The following is a 15453-nucleotide window of genomic DNA, read 5'->3' as shown; positions in this document are numbered from 1 at the left end:
CACAGTATGTTCGATTTTTCTCATAGATCTCTATTTAAATCCTTTTACATATAAACATTTCACACATTTCTAGCTCTTCGGAATATTTTTGATAGCTAAAATGTCAAAGACCGTACTCCAGTTCTGGCATTCCATTCGACGCAGATGTTTCAGGCAAAACGCCCATTTTCAGCATGAGGCAATCACCCACAAGTGCGCAACAATCCGCTTCCCTTGGTATGGCAAGACAATCGACAACTGTACGCTTTTTACAACAATGTGTGGGCATACAGCATCCCCATGCTGATAGTTTGCAACACTGTAACACGTCAGGGACTGAATCATACACTGCGAGAGGCCCAAAATGTATTGTGTTGCAACTTTGCAACGTAACAAAAGCAATATGTTGATGTTTCATGAGAATAATACACCTGGCTTGGTACAGGGGTGGGGTGTTTCACACTGTAGAGTCGCTGGTGTTTAGTGCACACATAATGGAGTGAGACTGCCATGAGGCAAGTATGCACTAAGAGACGAACATGGAGACGCTGCTGTTGGAAAAGAGTTAAGGAGTGCAAAGTAAGGACGAGCAGTCGAGTTCATGAAGTACTGATCAAAACAGTGAGTTTCATAAAGTGATGCTATAAATCCGTTCAACATTATTTCTGACGTCAGATTCTTTAAAATAGTCAGACAAAGAAACACATGCTTCTTCTTGCTTTTAAGAAAGATTGCATCAAGAATATTTGAATTCAATAGATATTTCTGCAAATTAGGACTAAAGCATTCCAGAGAGGCTATTTGGGGGGTTACCTTCATCACAGGATGCAACAGTCACATGACTCCAATTCAACAACTGAGCACAGGATATCTAATTAATTTGTAGATACTTATCTTCTGCTATTGATGCCTTCAACAAACAGAAATCAGCACAAAATGTATCCTAAATGGCAGTTAAAGACGATAGTGTCACAAATGAAGGCGGAATAGAAAATGTTTTAAAGTTGACTAATATGTAAGGGCAGATTTTATTTTTTTTACGTGTTAAATCAAAAATTCCTCACAAATGAATTTAAACAGGATAGACTGGGGTCTTTGAGTTTTTTCTCCCCTCGATATCCCATCATCAGAACGAGCAGACTCAGCAGCTAGTGCTGACAGAGTGCGGATCACAACATGATGCTGAAACCACCAGAGATCAGCATTTTACATCTGTAAGTATAAACTTGGAGCTCGGTGAGGTCTGCCTACATCTCCTGAGACAGATGCCACATGGCATAAATACTGGAACGCTGGCTGACATACAAACAAACCCGAGGTAGGTTTACTAAACAAAGTTAAGGCGAGCAAAGGTGAGGCCTACATGTACCCAGTTTGCCAAGTGTTGTGTAGTATACAGTCCTTTGACTTTAGATTTCTAGGTATAATAACACTGTGGCATTACTGAAAAAGAGCACTCCTGTTTATAAATAAAGTATATATAAAGTCTAAAAAGGGGCAAAACTTCTGCATTAGCAATAGTCTGAAAACAGTGATTGTCAGGTTCAACAATAAAAGAAAATGTAAATTTGCTTGGATTAAAGACACGAGACCTTTGCACGTATCACTCTCTTTTTTCTTTATATACTTTATTAAATTGTTAATTGCTTATTGTTTTTTGGACCTAATATCACCAGGGGCGTTTTGGATGAACCACACCTGCCATCACAGAGCTTGTTAGCCTGTCGTTGTACATGATGTATAAATATGGGTGTGGTTTCCACTTTTCAACCATACTGACCTGACAAACGTATTAAGCTTCATTTATACTTGCGCTTCACACCGTAACGCGAGCCTCCGTAAATGGCGCGCGAGCTCCGAGCATGCACGGAGGCGTTTATACTCAATACGCTGTTAATTGCATGATTCTCTGAAACGTCGGAGGGCGTACAAACAAAATGACCTGTGAAGAAGCAGACAACGAGCGTAACCGGCAAGAAGCCATAAACCAACCTCCACAATGCCGAGGAGGGATTGTAATTAACTGGAAACTCATATCTCATATTCATAGCGACTTTATTGCCTTTGCACAAGCCCTGTAAAGAAACACGTCAAGTATTAAATGTACTATAAAGAAACGAAGGTTGAATATCCTGTAACAATTTAATTTGGCTGGCAAATATATATATATACATATATTAAAATGAAGATGTTTAAGACTTCCCATTTCTAAAGCATCTAAAAACGAATTGGGATTCTTTGTATAATCCCTAAGCATGTAAATAGTGCTTCTATCAGTGAAGTATTTGTGACATTCAGGTGATCGTGTGCACAGCGCGCGCCACGTTAGACAATTCAGAGGTGCACGACCGAGCGGTCTGAAGTGAACACTTGCGGACCCTTCGCGCACGACGCGCAGGCTGTGATTACATCATTTTCTGGCCTGTGCGCCTTGCGTCGGCTTCACTAAGGCGAGTATAAACTAAGCTTCAAGCCTTAGTGGCATGGAGTGAGTGTGCAGGTGTTACCTTTTTCTTCATTGACGCTGTTTTCTATTAGCCTTGCACGTCATGTGCGTATCATGATTTAAATGTCATCTGCAACAATCTGCATAATTCCTTTAAAACATTTGTTTTTTAGAAATGAAAGAATCTACACCACTGTAGGTTATTGTCATGAAGCATCCGACTCACTGAATACTGGATGGACAAATCAGTCCAGTGTCATGAAACATAAAGCAGACTTAAGGACTCGCACACAACATTTCAGTACTGTTTGTTTTGTAGAGTTGCGTTGCCTGAATGTGACCTTAAGCTCGTTTCTCTGACTGCTCTGTTGTTCCATGACACACAGTTAACTACACTACATTATCCTCATGGACAGCGTATTAATGTGTCCCAAACATGATAAATGATCAATACATAGCTTAACAGACCTCTATGATACTTTTAGCCTTAAGTAGGGCTGCACAGTTGTTTTTTTTAGCATTGCCCATCTTTAGTGATTAGTTACAATATCGCTGCATGTGATCAAACACTTATTAACAGGTGAAATGTATGATGATTATGAGTGGGTCTTTCAAGCATACTGAGAGTAACTGGCCTCTGTCCCCTGGCTGTGTCATATCGGCACATGTGTGTTATAAGTTGTATCAGTATCAAAGTCTTTTTTCAGCTCAAATACTTGTATATATTTGTGTAATATAACTATATAATTGCTGACAACCAAGTATCTTGTTCCGATAGATGGGTGAAAAATATAAGAAACCACCTAAATGTTAGGCATAGTGATTTAGCAAGCCTTTCAGCCTCATTTTGTGAACAGAAAAAGACGTAAAAAAAAAAGGAGAAAAGACACACACCAACTAGCTAGCCTAGAAAATGTCAACTGCATTTTGCATCTTTGGCTCGCCTCAATTTGATTTAAGCCTGTTTTTGCCATTTGTACAACCAACCAACCTGTTTTTCCACACACAACTTTCTATGCGATCACATAGCCGGTAGAGTTGCAGCATCTTTAATACATGTACCACCCCCCCGGCCAACTACTTGTGTCTGCAGCAGAGCACCTGGTGCCTAATGCCCCGCATCAATGGTGCCATGCTAGGGTGCCGGCTGTTGACATGTGGCATCAGGTCCACTGTCCATCCAGTCCATCCTTTGATACAGGTAAGCGACATTTAGGGCCGGAATAGGGTCGCACTGCAGCAATCAATCCAATGCATTGCGGAATGTATCAGTATCAGCAAGAGACAAGAGATCAACGTTTTTATAGTGTATAAATACATGAATACAGTATCTCTTAATTGAATATCGAGACAAATCTTTGGCTTGCATCACTCCAGAGTGACAGATGTGCCCCTGACGCTGCGGGAGGGGTTAAGTGTCTTGACAAACAACAATTTCAACGGTTTCACTAGAGTGGAGAGAAACGGTCTTCTGCTTGAAGGGAAATCTCTTTGGCCACTAAACCACAGCCCCTCGGACCTTGATCCCTTAACATCACTCTTCAAAAGTTCGTATGAGCACATCACGACGGGGCCTTCCCGGGGAGCAAACTGTTTGGGGCGGGCCCAGCAGCTCCGACTGTATCTGAGCGGCACAGTGTGTATCAGCTGCAGAGGGAGTGTGCGATTAAAACCCTGTGCCTTCCGCTCACTCGTTCTGTCATCAGTGAGCTCCATATGACTAGCGCAAACACCTATCTCAGACCCCCACCCCCGTCCTGCTGGTGCTGGTTTATCTCCAGCAGCAGCCTGCATCAGCCATAAAAAAAAAACGGCCTTCTTCTACTGTAAACCTGGTAGATTACTGCGTCACTGCTCTCTAACCTTTCTCACATAAAAAACAAAGATACTGTCTCGTGTGTGTCAAGCAGGCATTTGCAAATTATTTTGGTTCGGTATTGTAGCTTTGACGCAGACAAAACACGTGTCAAGCTGCAACAGAAATGTACTAAATTCTTGCAAAAGTGGGAACTAAAAACAATGCTTCACGGAAGACGTGCACTTCTATTTTAACCTCAAATGTAGATAAGCTTTTTGTTTGGTCCACTTTAACGGGTCAAATTTCGTGCGCTGTCACAGGAGAGAGAATGGAGGGGGGAGGGGAGTGGGGGTGATACAGGTCCCTGGGAACAATGGCGAGCAGATCAAGAGCAACCTTGGCCGGATGGGGGAGAAATCACACTGAGGCTCAGAGTCAGAGCATTTCGTCAGACACTAAATCTATCTACAAAATCTTACTTACATTATGTTAGGGGAAGGGGAGGAGGGGTGTCTGGCATTTGAGGCTGTGTGTGTGTGTGTGTGTGTGTGTGTGTGTGTGTGTGTGTGTGTGTGTGTGTGTGTGTGTGTGTGCGCGTGTGCTTGTGTGTTGGGGGAGGGGCGGACGGGGGTTGAAAGGAGAAAGAAAAGGAGACAGCGACAGACTAAAGAAAAAGTGAAGAAAAGGGGGTGGGGATTGGCCGAGATCAGTTTCTCCAATATATACATATATATTAAATTTCTTTTGTTTGCTTAAACCTCACCATTCCACTTTGAAATATTTACTTTTACCATAAGTCGCTCTGAATAAATTGTGCAGTTATTGGAAATGGTTGAAGTTTTTCATTGCAGTGACTAATAGTGCTTCTCAGTTTTGCCCTTTTCAGTGGGATCTGCCCTCAGCTGCTAAACACACACAAGCCCTCCTCTGTAGCTGTGGCTGACGTCAACCGTCACTTAGCAACAGCCTTTTGGTGTAAAAGCAGCAGTGCTGACACCGTTTTCAAAAGAGGCGCACAGAGAACGACAGAGAGAACTGAGAGACAGAGATAGAGAGAATAAAGCGAGGGAGAGAAAAGTAGAGGGAGAAAGTGAGTACAATTTCGGCGAGATTGCTGTGTAATGTTTGGATGAGAATGCGATGCCGAAAATTACAATTGTACACATTCTCGGTGCCACAGAACGCTGCAATCCCTCAAGTCTAACCATGCCTTCAAATGATCACGTAACATTGAACATTGAAGGAAAAGATGATGTTATGTCAACAAAGTCGTCTGGAGGCTATTACCAGGCAGTAAAACCTATGGTATGCACTCACTTAAATCAAACTTAAATATACTACATCCCTCCCCTCGTGCTTTACATATGGGCTCACACCATCTATGTCATAGAAGTCTAATTTTACTAAACACCACCTCCACCACCAAACCTAGCCCAGCCCCCCCCCCCCTCTACTCTCACCCTGTCACGGACTGAACCAACAGTCAACACATGCGAGGTTCAACAACCTCATCGTGAACTTAAGAGCTCAGGCACCTGAAATATTTGCATTGTTGGGAACCGTGTGGTGTGATCCAAACTCGTTGAGACGAGCTGCGCAGTAAAAAAAGAAAACTCCTGTCTCCTAAACTCCCAAAATAAAAAAAAGCTTGATTGCGTTGCAAATGAAGCCAGCAGTGTGAGGAACATTTTTTTCTCATTAGTTATGTTCTGTATCCATTTCTTATTTGCAGTTTTTTCATGTAGTGGAAACAAGCAAAGTATGGGAGGCTGATACAATAGTTAGGGGGGGGGGGTCTAATTAGCCCAAACTTAGTTGATGGCTCGGCATCCCCCCCCCCCTCTCTAGTCCAACATTCTGAGCCCAAACAAAACAAAAAGCCTCAGCCACGAAGAAGCTTTGTGCACAATAACACAAGCAGATAGACGAGGTCAGTACATCACATCAAGGCTCATTAGAGAAAGATAAGAAAGAGGGGGAGAGCTGCACAGCTCTTCGTACGCATTTCCAAACACAGCATCAAACGAGCCATAACTCTAACTATGCCCTAAAATAATAATGACAAGAGAGACAAAATAAAACCGCGTGTGAATATTTCGCGAGCCCTTCTTCGGACGGGGACTCTTCGGACACCAGAGTCATTAAGGCTAAGCTCTGGTAGACCCATCATGAAAACTAAAGAGCAGCAAGCTAATTGCTGGTGATCGTGACGCAAACCGTTTCCAGGGTAACCCGAGTTTTGGAGTACCCGCTCCAGCATTTCCTCATCTGTTTGCACTCACACCAGCAGGCTGACAATGCAGCCGCTGCATCCTGTTTCACTCTGCAGTCAGCCAAACACACACACACACACACACACACACACACACACACACACAAACAGTACCTCGCTCAGCTTAACCCTTTGTACCGAAGAATTACGCAAACTAGTTGTGACTTTATATTATTCACAGAAGCCCATCAGGGTCCAATAACAACAAACCAAATTGTGTTAAATTATATACATAAAAAAAAAAGACTATTACACATATAGGCAACATTCTTAAATGCTGATTCAGCTCTTGGTTTGGCATTCATAAAATGTTTACCTACTATCAAAGTGGCATCAGTGAGGAGTTGCTAAGCGATGAATTAGGACATCTCGGCCTTGATATTGCGACTGTAACACAAGCTCCTGAACACGGAGGTTAACTTCACACGTCACTCTCCCCCAGCTCAACAACAGCTCAGTTTCACATTTCATCAAATAGATTTGTTTTATAACAATCAGCTCAAAGTCAACAACACGTTCACTAAATATATATTTCCATATTTATATACATCCTCTATTATGAATTAAACTGTGGATACCACATAGGGCTTCGTACTTTAAAGCCGTTTTATTTTCACATGGAGTGAGAGAAATTGTTCACAACATGGATAATATCTACATTTAAGTTTCCTTAAAATAAAACAAAAAAACACAACCTTTTACAATGAATGGCCTATATTTTAAGACAATGCATTTTTTCCCCATCAGCACTGTCCTTCAAAGCTACAATCTATTCCAACTTAAGTTATATAAAAAGTATTTTTTAAAGTGCAAAGAAAAAATGAACACAATTAGATTGTGGCGTCCCAGCATGCTCAACAAGGTTTCATTTGATTATCTTTTAAACCTTTAATTCTTTAAAGCAAGATGGACTTATTTATATATGCCATAACCAGCAACCAACTGAGCGATTGTTTCAGCACACGCAACTCATCTTGAATTTAACACACGTTGTTCAGACAGTTTGGTTTTGATAACAGTGAACCAAAAGGCAAAGGAGCTGGCAGACAGTTTCACTAACAGAGGCTTTCATCTCCACAGAGAGTACTCATAAAGAGGCAGAGGATGCAAACAGTATGCACAGTACGTTGGCTACAATATCATTTGGCCAGGATTGTATCTCATTAGACCAGTGACAACTAAAATAACCTCATTAGTATTTTTTATAAATCACAAATCTATTAGATTTTAAACCAAAAATCTACAATTAAAATTTGATCCAAATGACACTGGTCTGTGCTTCTATAATACTGATGGAGGGTTTATTCATTAGATGTGAACATTACATAACTATCTATGCACTCACACCACTGTGCTGATAGTGACGGCCTGTATACATTCAGCCAAAATGTCACATTATAAAATAGTAAAAAGTGATATTGTGAAATCGTCTAAAAGCCTTTAGCTTTGTCTGATTTCTGGATGAATAAGCAGAGTGGGGGTTTTATTTTTTTCTGTGGCAACTTTTTCCTCCTACACACTCTTTCTATTGCACACCGTCGCAAGACGCACACTTTCTCCCTTTCTCATCACTGCTGGAGGCAGACACTATATTCTACAGGGCGATTAATAAGACTTGGCATTTTTCTTTTTTTTTTTCTCCTTTGCAATCACCCTGCGGTACGTCACTGGGTTGTGACGTCAATGTTATATCATTCCACATGGCTTTACAGCAAGCGAACGTGACAGCTGAGAGCTGCTCTGCGTTTTCACTGCTCTCCCTTCCAACCTTTCTCTCTGCAGCCTGCGTCTCTGCTCTTGTCTGGATGGGATGTGGGGGGGGAGTTAGTTAAGTGTATTATTTACCCCTGCCTGCCCCCGTGGAGTGGTAAGGAACCACACAAAAAGAGGGCCTTCTCCCAGTATTCTACATTGCGCTGCCAGGACTGCCTCTAAAAGGCATATAGCTTTTAGATTTCTGCCATGAAAGCCCAAAGACAATAATCCTACTTAAAAAAAAAAAATATGATCTCCACTTTATCTACTTCATCTCAAAAAACTAACTGGGTCTCAGAGACACTTGCCGACATCATTTCGGGGAGGAACAAGCTGGACGATATAATCATCGTTTTGGCTTTTGGATTTGAAATGAAGGATTCCTAGGACCCAAATATGCAGCAGAGAATATTTTTCTCAAATTGTGGGTCTTAATTTGTGACCTGTGTGACATGATTGACTGACTTATTTGGGTCTCCTATTGAAGAATAATTTAGCACAATACAGTGGAGCTTGTTAATGCAATACATCTAGGACTCAGTGTGCCTAACCCCTGGCACTTGCAGCCAATCCATAAAGCTTTGGTTGTGCAAGAGGTTTAGAGTTACTGTGCCAAAAAACATATCCGAGACTTGAAATGATCAGAGCAAAAAAACTAAATTACTTGAAGCTGGAAAAGACTAAATGCGACAACTAACTGTTTTCATGTGTAAATCATGTTTGCACCTTTTTAGAGACAGAAACCTTTGTCCCGTTTCAGGATTTCTAAATGAGCAGTCTAAACACCCAACTGTGAAGAGTTTTCCTTTCTAGTCAGTCTGACACATTTTAGGATCGCACCTCCAATCAAAAGACGTGCTCGGCTACAGAGACCGTCACCGAACACTGCGTACGAGCAAAGAGAACTGGGAGGTTGACCTTTAAGAAAAATAGAACAATCTTTTGACTCATCATAATGTGGCCATAACATGACATTAAAATGAATACGTCTGTAAATCCTAAGCACTTATTCTCAATTTTGTTTGAACTTCTTGCCTTTTTGTTCATGACGAATAGCACGATTGTACTTAGAGTATGCAAATGCCAAAGTATTTTATCAAAGATGATGCTGTCAAAAGATGCTTTAAAGCCGGCATCAAAGAAAACGTTCCTGTATGAGTCACTGATAGACCACGCTACAGTTAAGTTATAACGCTATAGCTTCCATTAGTAAAGAAGATTACAGTAATTCAAAAATCATTTTAGCGAAAACTACCACTTTCAAATAGTACAAAATATTGCTTGATTGGTTTCTGCGAATCTATCAACGTTCAACTTGCATCATCTTGATGTTAAAAATATCGAAAGCATATGTTGAAACTGTAAATAGTCTGGTGAAATGGCTGGATTTAGGTGATCAATGAAGCTACAGTCTGTTGGTATTGGTTGTCACATGTAACAATCATTTGTAAAATCAAATGTATCTGTTGAAACGCTTGTGGTAAAACAAAAACTAACTGTGGAAGCTTTGAAGGGCTGGAGAGAAACTATATTTTTGTAGATCAAATAATGTGCTTGTCAGTATCGGTGCATGTCCACCACCTACTTAACTCTGTATGTTTTTCTGTCATTTATCATTTAGTTTTAAGCAAAACGTCTTTTACAAAGTTTTACAAAGAACTGTCACAACTTCAGCCTAAACATAAAAGAGATGTTGATAACTTTATCGCTTCGTCTAAAACACACAATTACCAACTGTTTGCAATACCAACTAATAACTTTAGGCGGCCCATTCAAGCTTTCTATGACTTCTGGTGGGTGAAGTAAATGTTGGGACAAAATATCAGAAACCTTGAATGTTTATAAAAATATTGACACACGTGTGTCCTCCATTTGAACTCGCAGATCGGATTTATGGATTATGAAAAAATTAATTTAAAAAAAAGGGGGACGGGCGTCGGGCGCCATAAACTATTGTCTGAAATTCTTGTATTTTTAGGTGTCACTCAGGTATTACGGCATCACAATATTCTGTTGCAGCTCTTTAAATCCTTCATGTGCACGACTAGTGACAAGCTGGACAACAACACAGGTGTCTGGTGGCACAACCCTGGCCCTGCTGTCTCTCAGGCCAATGAGCGCATCGTCAGAAGCAGCACTTTCAGTTTGAATATTCATGACGGTGTCCACTGGCAAAAAGTCTGCACCCACATTAATGTGAGTGTTTGTGAAGAACACATCAAGATAGTTTACACATGAATACAAAATGTCTCACAGTAATAAAGCAATTACTGCAAATATCTTCAAATGTTTGGATTAATACACAAGATGTGTCATAATATATGAAATCAACAGATGCAGTGGAGGCAATAAAACGTTATGTAAAGCGTCAATTGTTATGTTCTATATTAGGAGGCGTATTGCCTGCTCATTTACCACAATACAAAATAAAGTCATGTTTGAAAGTATTTTTGGTCGTGGGTTTACCTCCTGGTTAGGACCTTTGCACCAGACAAAGTACTGTTGCTGTAGTTACCTGCAGTACAATATATAATCCACATGACTTAAGGATGTTGGTTAAACTGTTCACAGTATATTTGTTTGGGGTGTCCTGCTATGCGATTTTAAGAAGCACCTGGCAGTGAACCATACCCATGGTGTGACATGATGAATCATCAAAAAGGCTTTTGTGACAATGATTTGAAGTCGTTTCTTCTAACTCTTTTAAAAGAAACATTTTCTTAATATCTAGTTTACTTCATTTCAAGAGTTAGTTCCCACATTTGTGTCTCCGGACCAAAACCTCTTTGAAGATGAAGAACACGTTTGACATCACCAGTGAACCCTGAGTGACTCCTTTCGAGGTCTGTCTTTGTGCCTCTTTTTGCCGGCCTCTGACGCAGAAGCGCTCTCATTAAATTATATCACAAAAGATCATTTCTTATGCTCAGTTTACGGTTCTTCTTCACTGACTATATTACTAGATTATCAAACCCAGGAAAGGAAAAGCTCGGGGCCATCAGTAGCTACAATTCACAATAATTGTAGGGCCGTCCCATTAAGTAAGATCTATCCCAGCATGCAGTGGGCCCAACACCTCAGACAGGTTGCTAGTAAGCTGCATCAAAAAGGATCACACCTACAGATAGACAGACACACTCACCCAAACATTCACAACTTTGACGTAAGGGTTTACTGGCAGAGAGGCTGCCAAACACGTTTTTAAGGATGGCATGATGATGACGCAGGCCGTAACATATGCTCACAATTCAAGTTATCTTTTCTCTCAATATAATTGGTGATGCATGTCAGATATTCAATTGATAATAACACAATCATAACCTCTTAAGCACTACTTTTCCACATTATTTTTGTTATTATTTTCAACTGACAGTGATAAGGTTAGTACTTTAAGTGTACCGCATGCTGTACATATCTAAACAGACAATTCAGTCTTACTCAGTTTCAAGTTTTGGATTGCCAGTCGCTGAATATACAGTGTAGTACAACACTGTACTACACTGATTGTCTATGTCTATTGAGTGAAACATAAATGTGGAATGGGAATACTCTTGTTCGGGTTTTTACACAATGTTTCCTTAGTTGCTTACAATCACAAATCTTCTGCAAACAACTTGGATCAACATACGGTGGTTTCTAAAACACCTCATCTTAGGTTCAAGTCAATAACTTTCTCTTCCAAATGAAAAGGTTGGCAAATGTTGGAGCTGAGACAAAAACTTACTAAAAAAAAAAAAGAAAAAGATAGAACAGCCTCCATATATATAGCGTTTACTTTTAGCTAATTTTCAGTGAAATGAAATTGTAAATATGTAATAACAGAACAATGATTCATAGGATAAAGCAAACGGTGAAATTGTGTTTGTCTTGAATGATCCAACCTGTTTCAGTCTTCATGCACTGAGGCCTAACTCAATGCGACTACTAATCGGCTAACAGCCTAAAACACAATCAGGTGGAAAAAACAACTGCTGGAAATAGAACAACCGAGACAAACTGATGGATATACATTTGTAGTTCTCTGATCATTTCTAACAAAGCGTGACGGACACAAAAACAATGTGTGTGAGCAGACGGCTTGGCATCCACTAAAGAAATGTTTTGTTTTTTAAAAATAAATAAATGCGACAATAATGTTGGCATTTATTTACACACAAATTAAGTCAGCAACTTGCAGCAGCAGCTTTGTGTCCACAACATATTGGATGCAACACGATAGTCTTCATTGAGAATGGACATCACTCGATATCGGTGTATTGGTTTACAAAACTAATGCAAAGTAGAAGGGAGCACCATTTTGCGGTGGATCTGTAAGCAGACTTTATACAGCTTGTGTACACAAGCAAACAAAAAGATGAGGAAACACACGCTGAGTGTGGACCGTAAACACGGAATAATCCCTGCGTGTGCTCGCCATCATTTTGTTTTGTTGACTGCTACAGTCAGGTGGGACCGTAGGCCACATCACTTGCTATGCTGCTGCCTGTGTTGTTATTCTGTCAGCCTGATGTAGGTGATTATCTGGTATATAAACGTTTAAATGAAAATATTCCCCACAAAAATACATATATGCTCAAAATGATGGATGCTATGAAGTGATGTAGACAAGAAGATTGCACACAATAGGATGCTGAATGTTAATTATAAGTATCCATAGGCTGTGAAAGACACTTTTTAAATAATTGGCTGAAATGCAAAACCTTTGCTTGGCATTTAGGGGCCATGTAATAACACTGCAAAACACAATGTTAGTTTGCCTGCTACCTGGAACAGTAGACAACGTTCTCTTTTACCCGAAAACTTTAACTCAAAGTCACTTATTGCAAATCTAATTATTTTTTTGAATATATATGTTTTGCTGTAGGTAAGTTGTTTGATTTACTTTGAGTTTTTCATGACATGAGTGTGTCTGGGTAGCTGTGGATGGTCGGGGGGGGGGGGCTATTTGTGAACAACAACAACAGACGTGGTCCTGCAGGGGAATACATACCTGTTCTCTGGATATACAGGGTAACGAAGGTCTGCGGGGCATTTTACAACTGCCATAATAGCTGGTCGACGTTTCCCCGAGTGAGACGCAACTGGACCGTCTCCGAGGTCTGATCACCGGGACCTTTTCCTCCGCGGAGGAAACCCCACTCGGTGCTTCCCTCGACGGGTAGTAACGGTCAAAACAGAGCCCCAGCAGGGAGCCCGAGACCCCGGCGAAGCAGGCGAAGAGCGGTCTGATGAGTGCGGGCAGACCGCTCAAACTTGTGAAAGAAACCAGCCACACAACGCTGGCGAAAACCAGTATCAGAACACTGAGTTTGAGTTTCAGAGTGGGGATCAGGGTGAGCAGACCCACACATCCCAACACGAATAACAACCTGCCCACCATTTGCATCTGGTGTTGGTCCTCTCCCCATTGCAAAAAACGCAAAACCAAAAAATCCCCGAGGTAACACGATGCTGGCAGGGACACGAGCCAACATGTACCGCTCTCTCTCTTTTTCCTCCGCAGGTAAAACGTTAGAAAGAAGAAAGCACATCCTATGCTGAATAAAGGACTGATGGACTGGGAGAAGCCCGACAAAAAAGTCCGCAAATCCCAAAGCGAGTCACTTTGCAAGCTCCTAGAAATGAGGAAAGAACCCGCGAGGGCTACGAACGCACCGACGTAGAGGGCAGAGACATTTAACAGTTTTGAATTAAGAATGTCTTCGTTGCAAAACCTGCACAACTTCAACAAAAAACCCCTCGGATGGTCCTGTTTGAGAGGGGTGACGCAGCTCTTCACATAGCCGTTCCTGAAGCCCTCTGAGCTGTTTACACTTCCAGCTCCGTCGTGGTGCCTTGTTTTACTGTGCAAAAGCTCTCCTTCCTCCCGTGCAGCCATGGCTCGACTGTGGCTCCTCGTATTCCACGCAAAAAGTCCCCCTCTTCCAATATTCACGCCGTGTTAACGCTGAACTACATGACAGCGAATGCACTCCATGGTCACTCAAACGTGCTCCAGCACTTCGGACTAAAGAAAGAAGGTGATATGTTGTTTTTACAGAAAAGGGGGCTCTCTGTCGCCACCTAGAGGCCACAACTTAGACGGGTCAGGCTTTGTACTGTGGAGCGTTCAATTAATCCTGGGCGGCATCATTATTATAACGTAATCAATATACTCAGGGGTTGCAGTTAAATACTACAAACTTTTAAAAATGTTCCCATTTAAAGAGTAAAGAAAACACCACGGGTACTTTTCAATAGTTTCACTCCCCTATCCTAGTTTAACTGTTTCATATATTCCTTTTCGGAAATACTTTATTATTGATTTGAAATGTGTTTTTAGATCTAATCTCTACACAATTTGAATATCACTTGTTCAAAATAGACATGTATATTCAGCTTTATTTTCAGACACATGAGTCCAAAGAAAAAGAAATACATAAATACATGAATGAGTGAAATGAATGAGTGAATTTAGCCGAATGTTAGAGTTTGTTACATATTTGGATGCATCTCACGACTCAAGCTCTCACATATAATTTGAATTGGCTTGGCCGAAGTCTACTTAAACTGTATAACTAAAGTAATAGTCTACGTCATAAAAATAATTGGTCTTTTGGTCGGTGTCGCCACGCTGCATCAAGTTGCTCTGGGATCGTTTGCTTTTGCCTGGTTCGCTTAGTCGAATGTCGATCACACTGATCAGAAAAACAATGTAACCGATGGTAGCTGTTGAGTAGTGGTCAGATAGTTAACGTTTAATAAATATGTAGTTTAACATAGTTTCCGAATTGAAGTTAATGTTTATGACTGGCAAAAAAAAAAGCCCCACTTGGATGCTATCGGCTATAGCCTGCTAACGCTAAATACATAAAGGCTTTCCACAAACGTAAACTGACCAGCTTGTTGACATCTTAAATTTAGAAGAACATTCTGTTAACATGATAGACAGCAAGACTCGATTGACTGAATTGAGAATAAGTAGGCCTATGTCCACATGTGAACTGACTTAATCAAAACAAGTTCTCACCCAAAACGAAAGAACTGTCCCTTTTTTACTGTCCTGTAATTAGTATATGGTCCAGGTCATATAGACTTAAACAAAACACAACAGCAGAGTGATTACAGACTGACTAGTCTTAGAGCTGACACAAACAGTTTGTAGCCATTTTTCACAGGAGAAAGTTTGTAATGTCACAACAGGATAGGGTGTTATCGATGACT

The 15453-nt window shown here is 40.8% G+C and overlaps 1 protein-coding gene across 1 annotated transcript in view; it reads right to left on the bottom strand.

Moving 5' to 3' along the window:
* The window catches only part of pde3b (phosphodiesterase 3B), a 36582-nt gene extending 22426 nt beyond the window's left edge, over window positions 1–14156 (bottom strand). Inside the window, exon 1 of the mRNA XM_079166517.1 lies at window positions 13241–14156. Within this exon, the coding sequence (XP_079022643.1) occupies window positions 13241–14128 (888 nt within the window). The 5' untranslated portion in view covers window positions 14129–14156. The remainder of the gene's footprint in view (window positions 1–13240) is intronic.
* Between the last annotated feature and the right edge of the window lie 1297 nt (window positions 14157–15453).

The sequence above is a fragment of the Pholis gunnellus genome (assembly GCF_910591455.1).
Source record: "Pholis gunnellus genome assembly, chromosome: 1".
NCBI lineage: Eukaryota > Metazoa > Chordata > Actinopteri > Perciformes > Pholidae > Pholis > Pholis gunnellus.
Note: the sequence above shows the minus strand (reverse complement) of the source record. Positions and strands in the feature narration are given on the sequence as shown.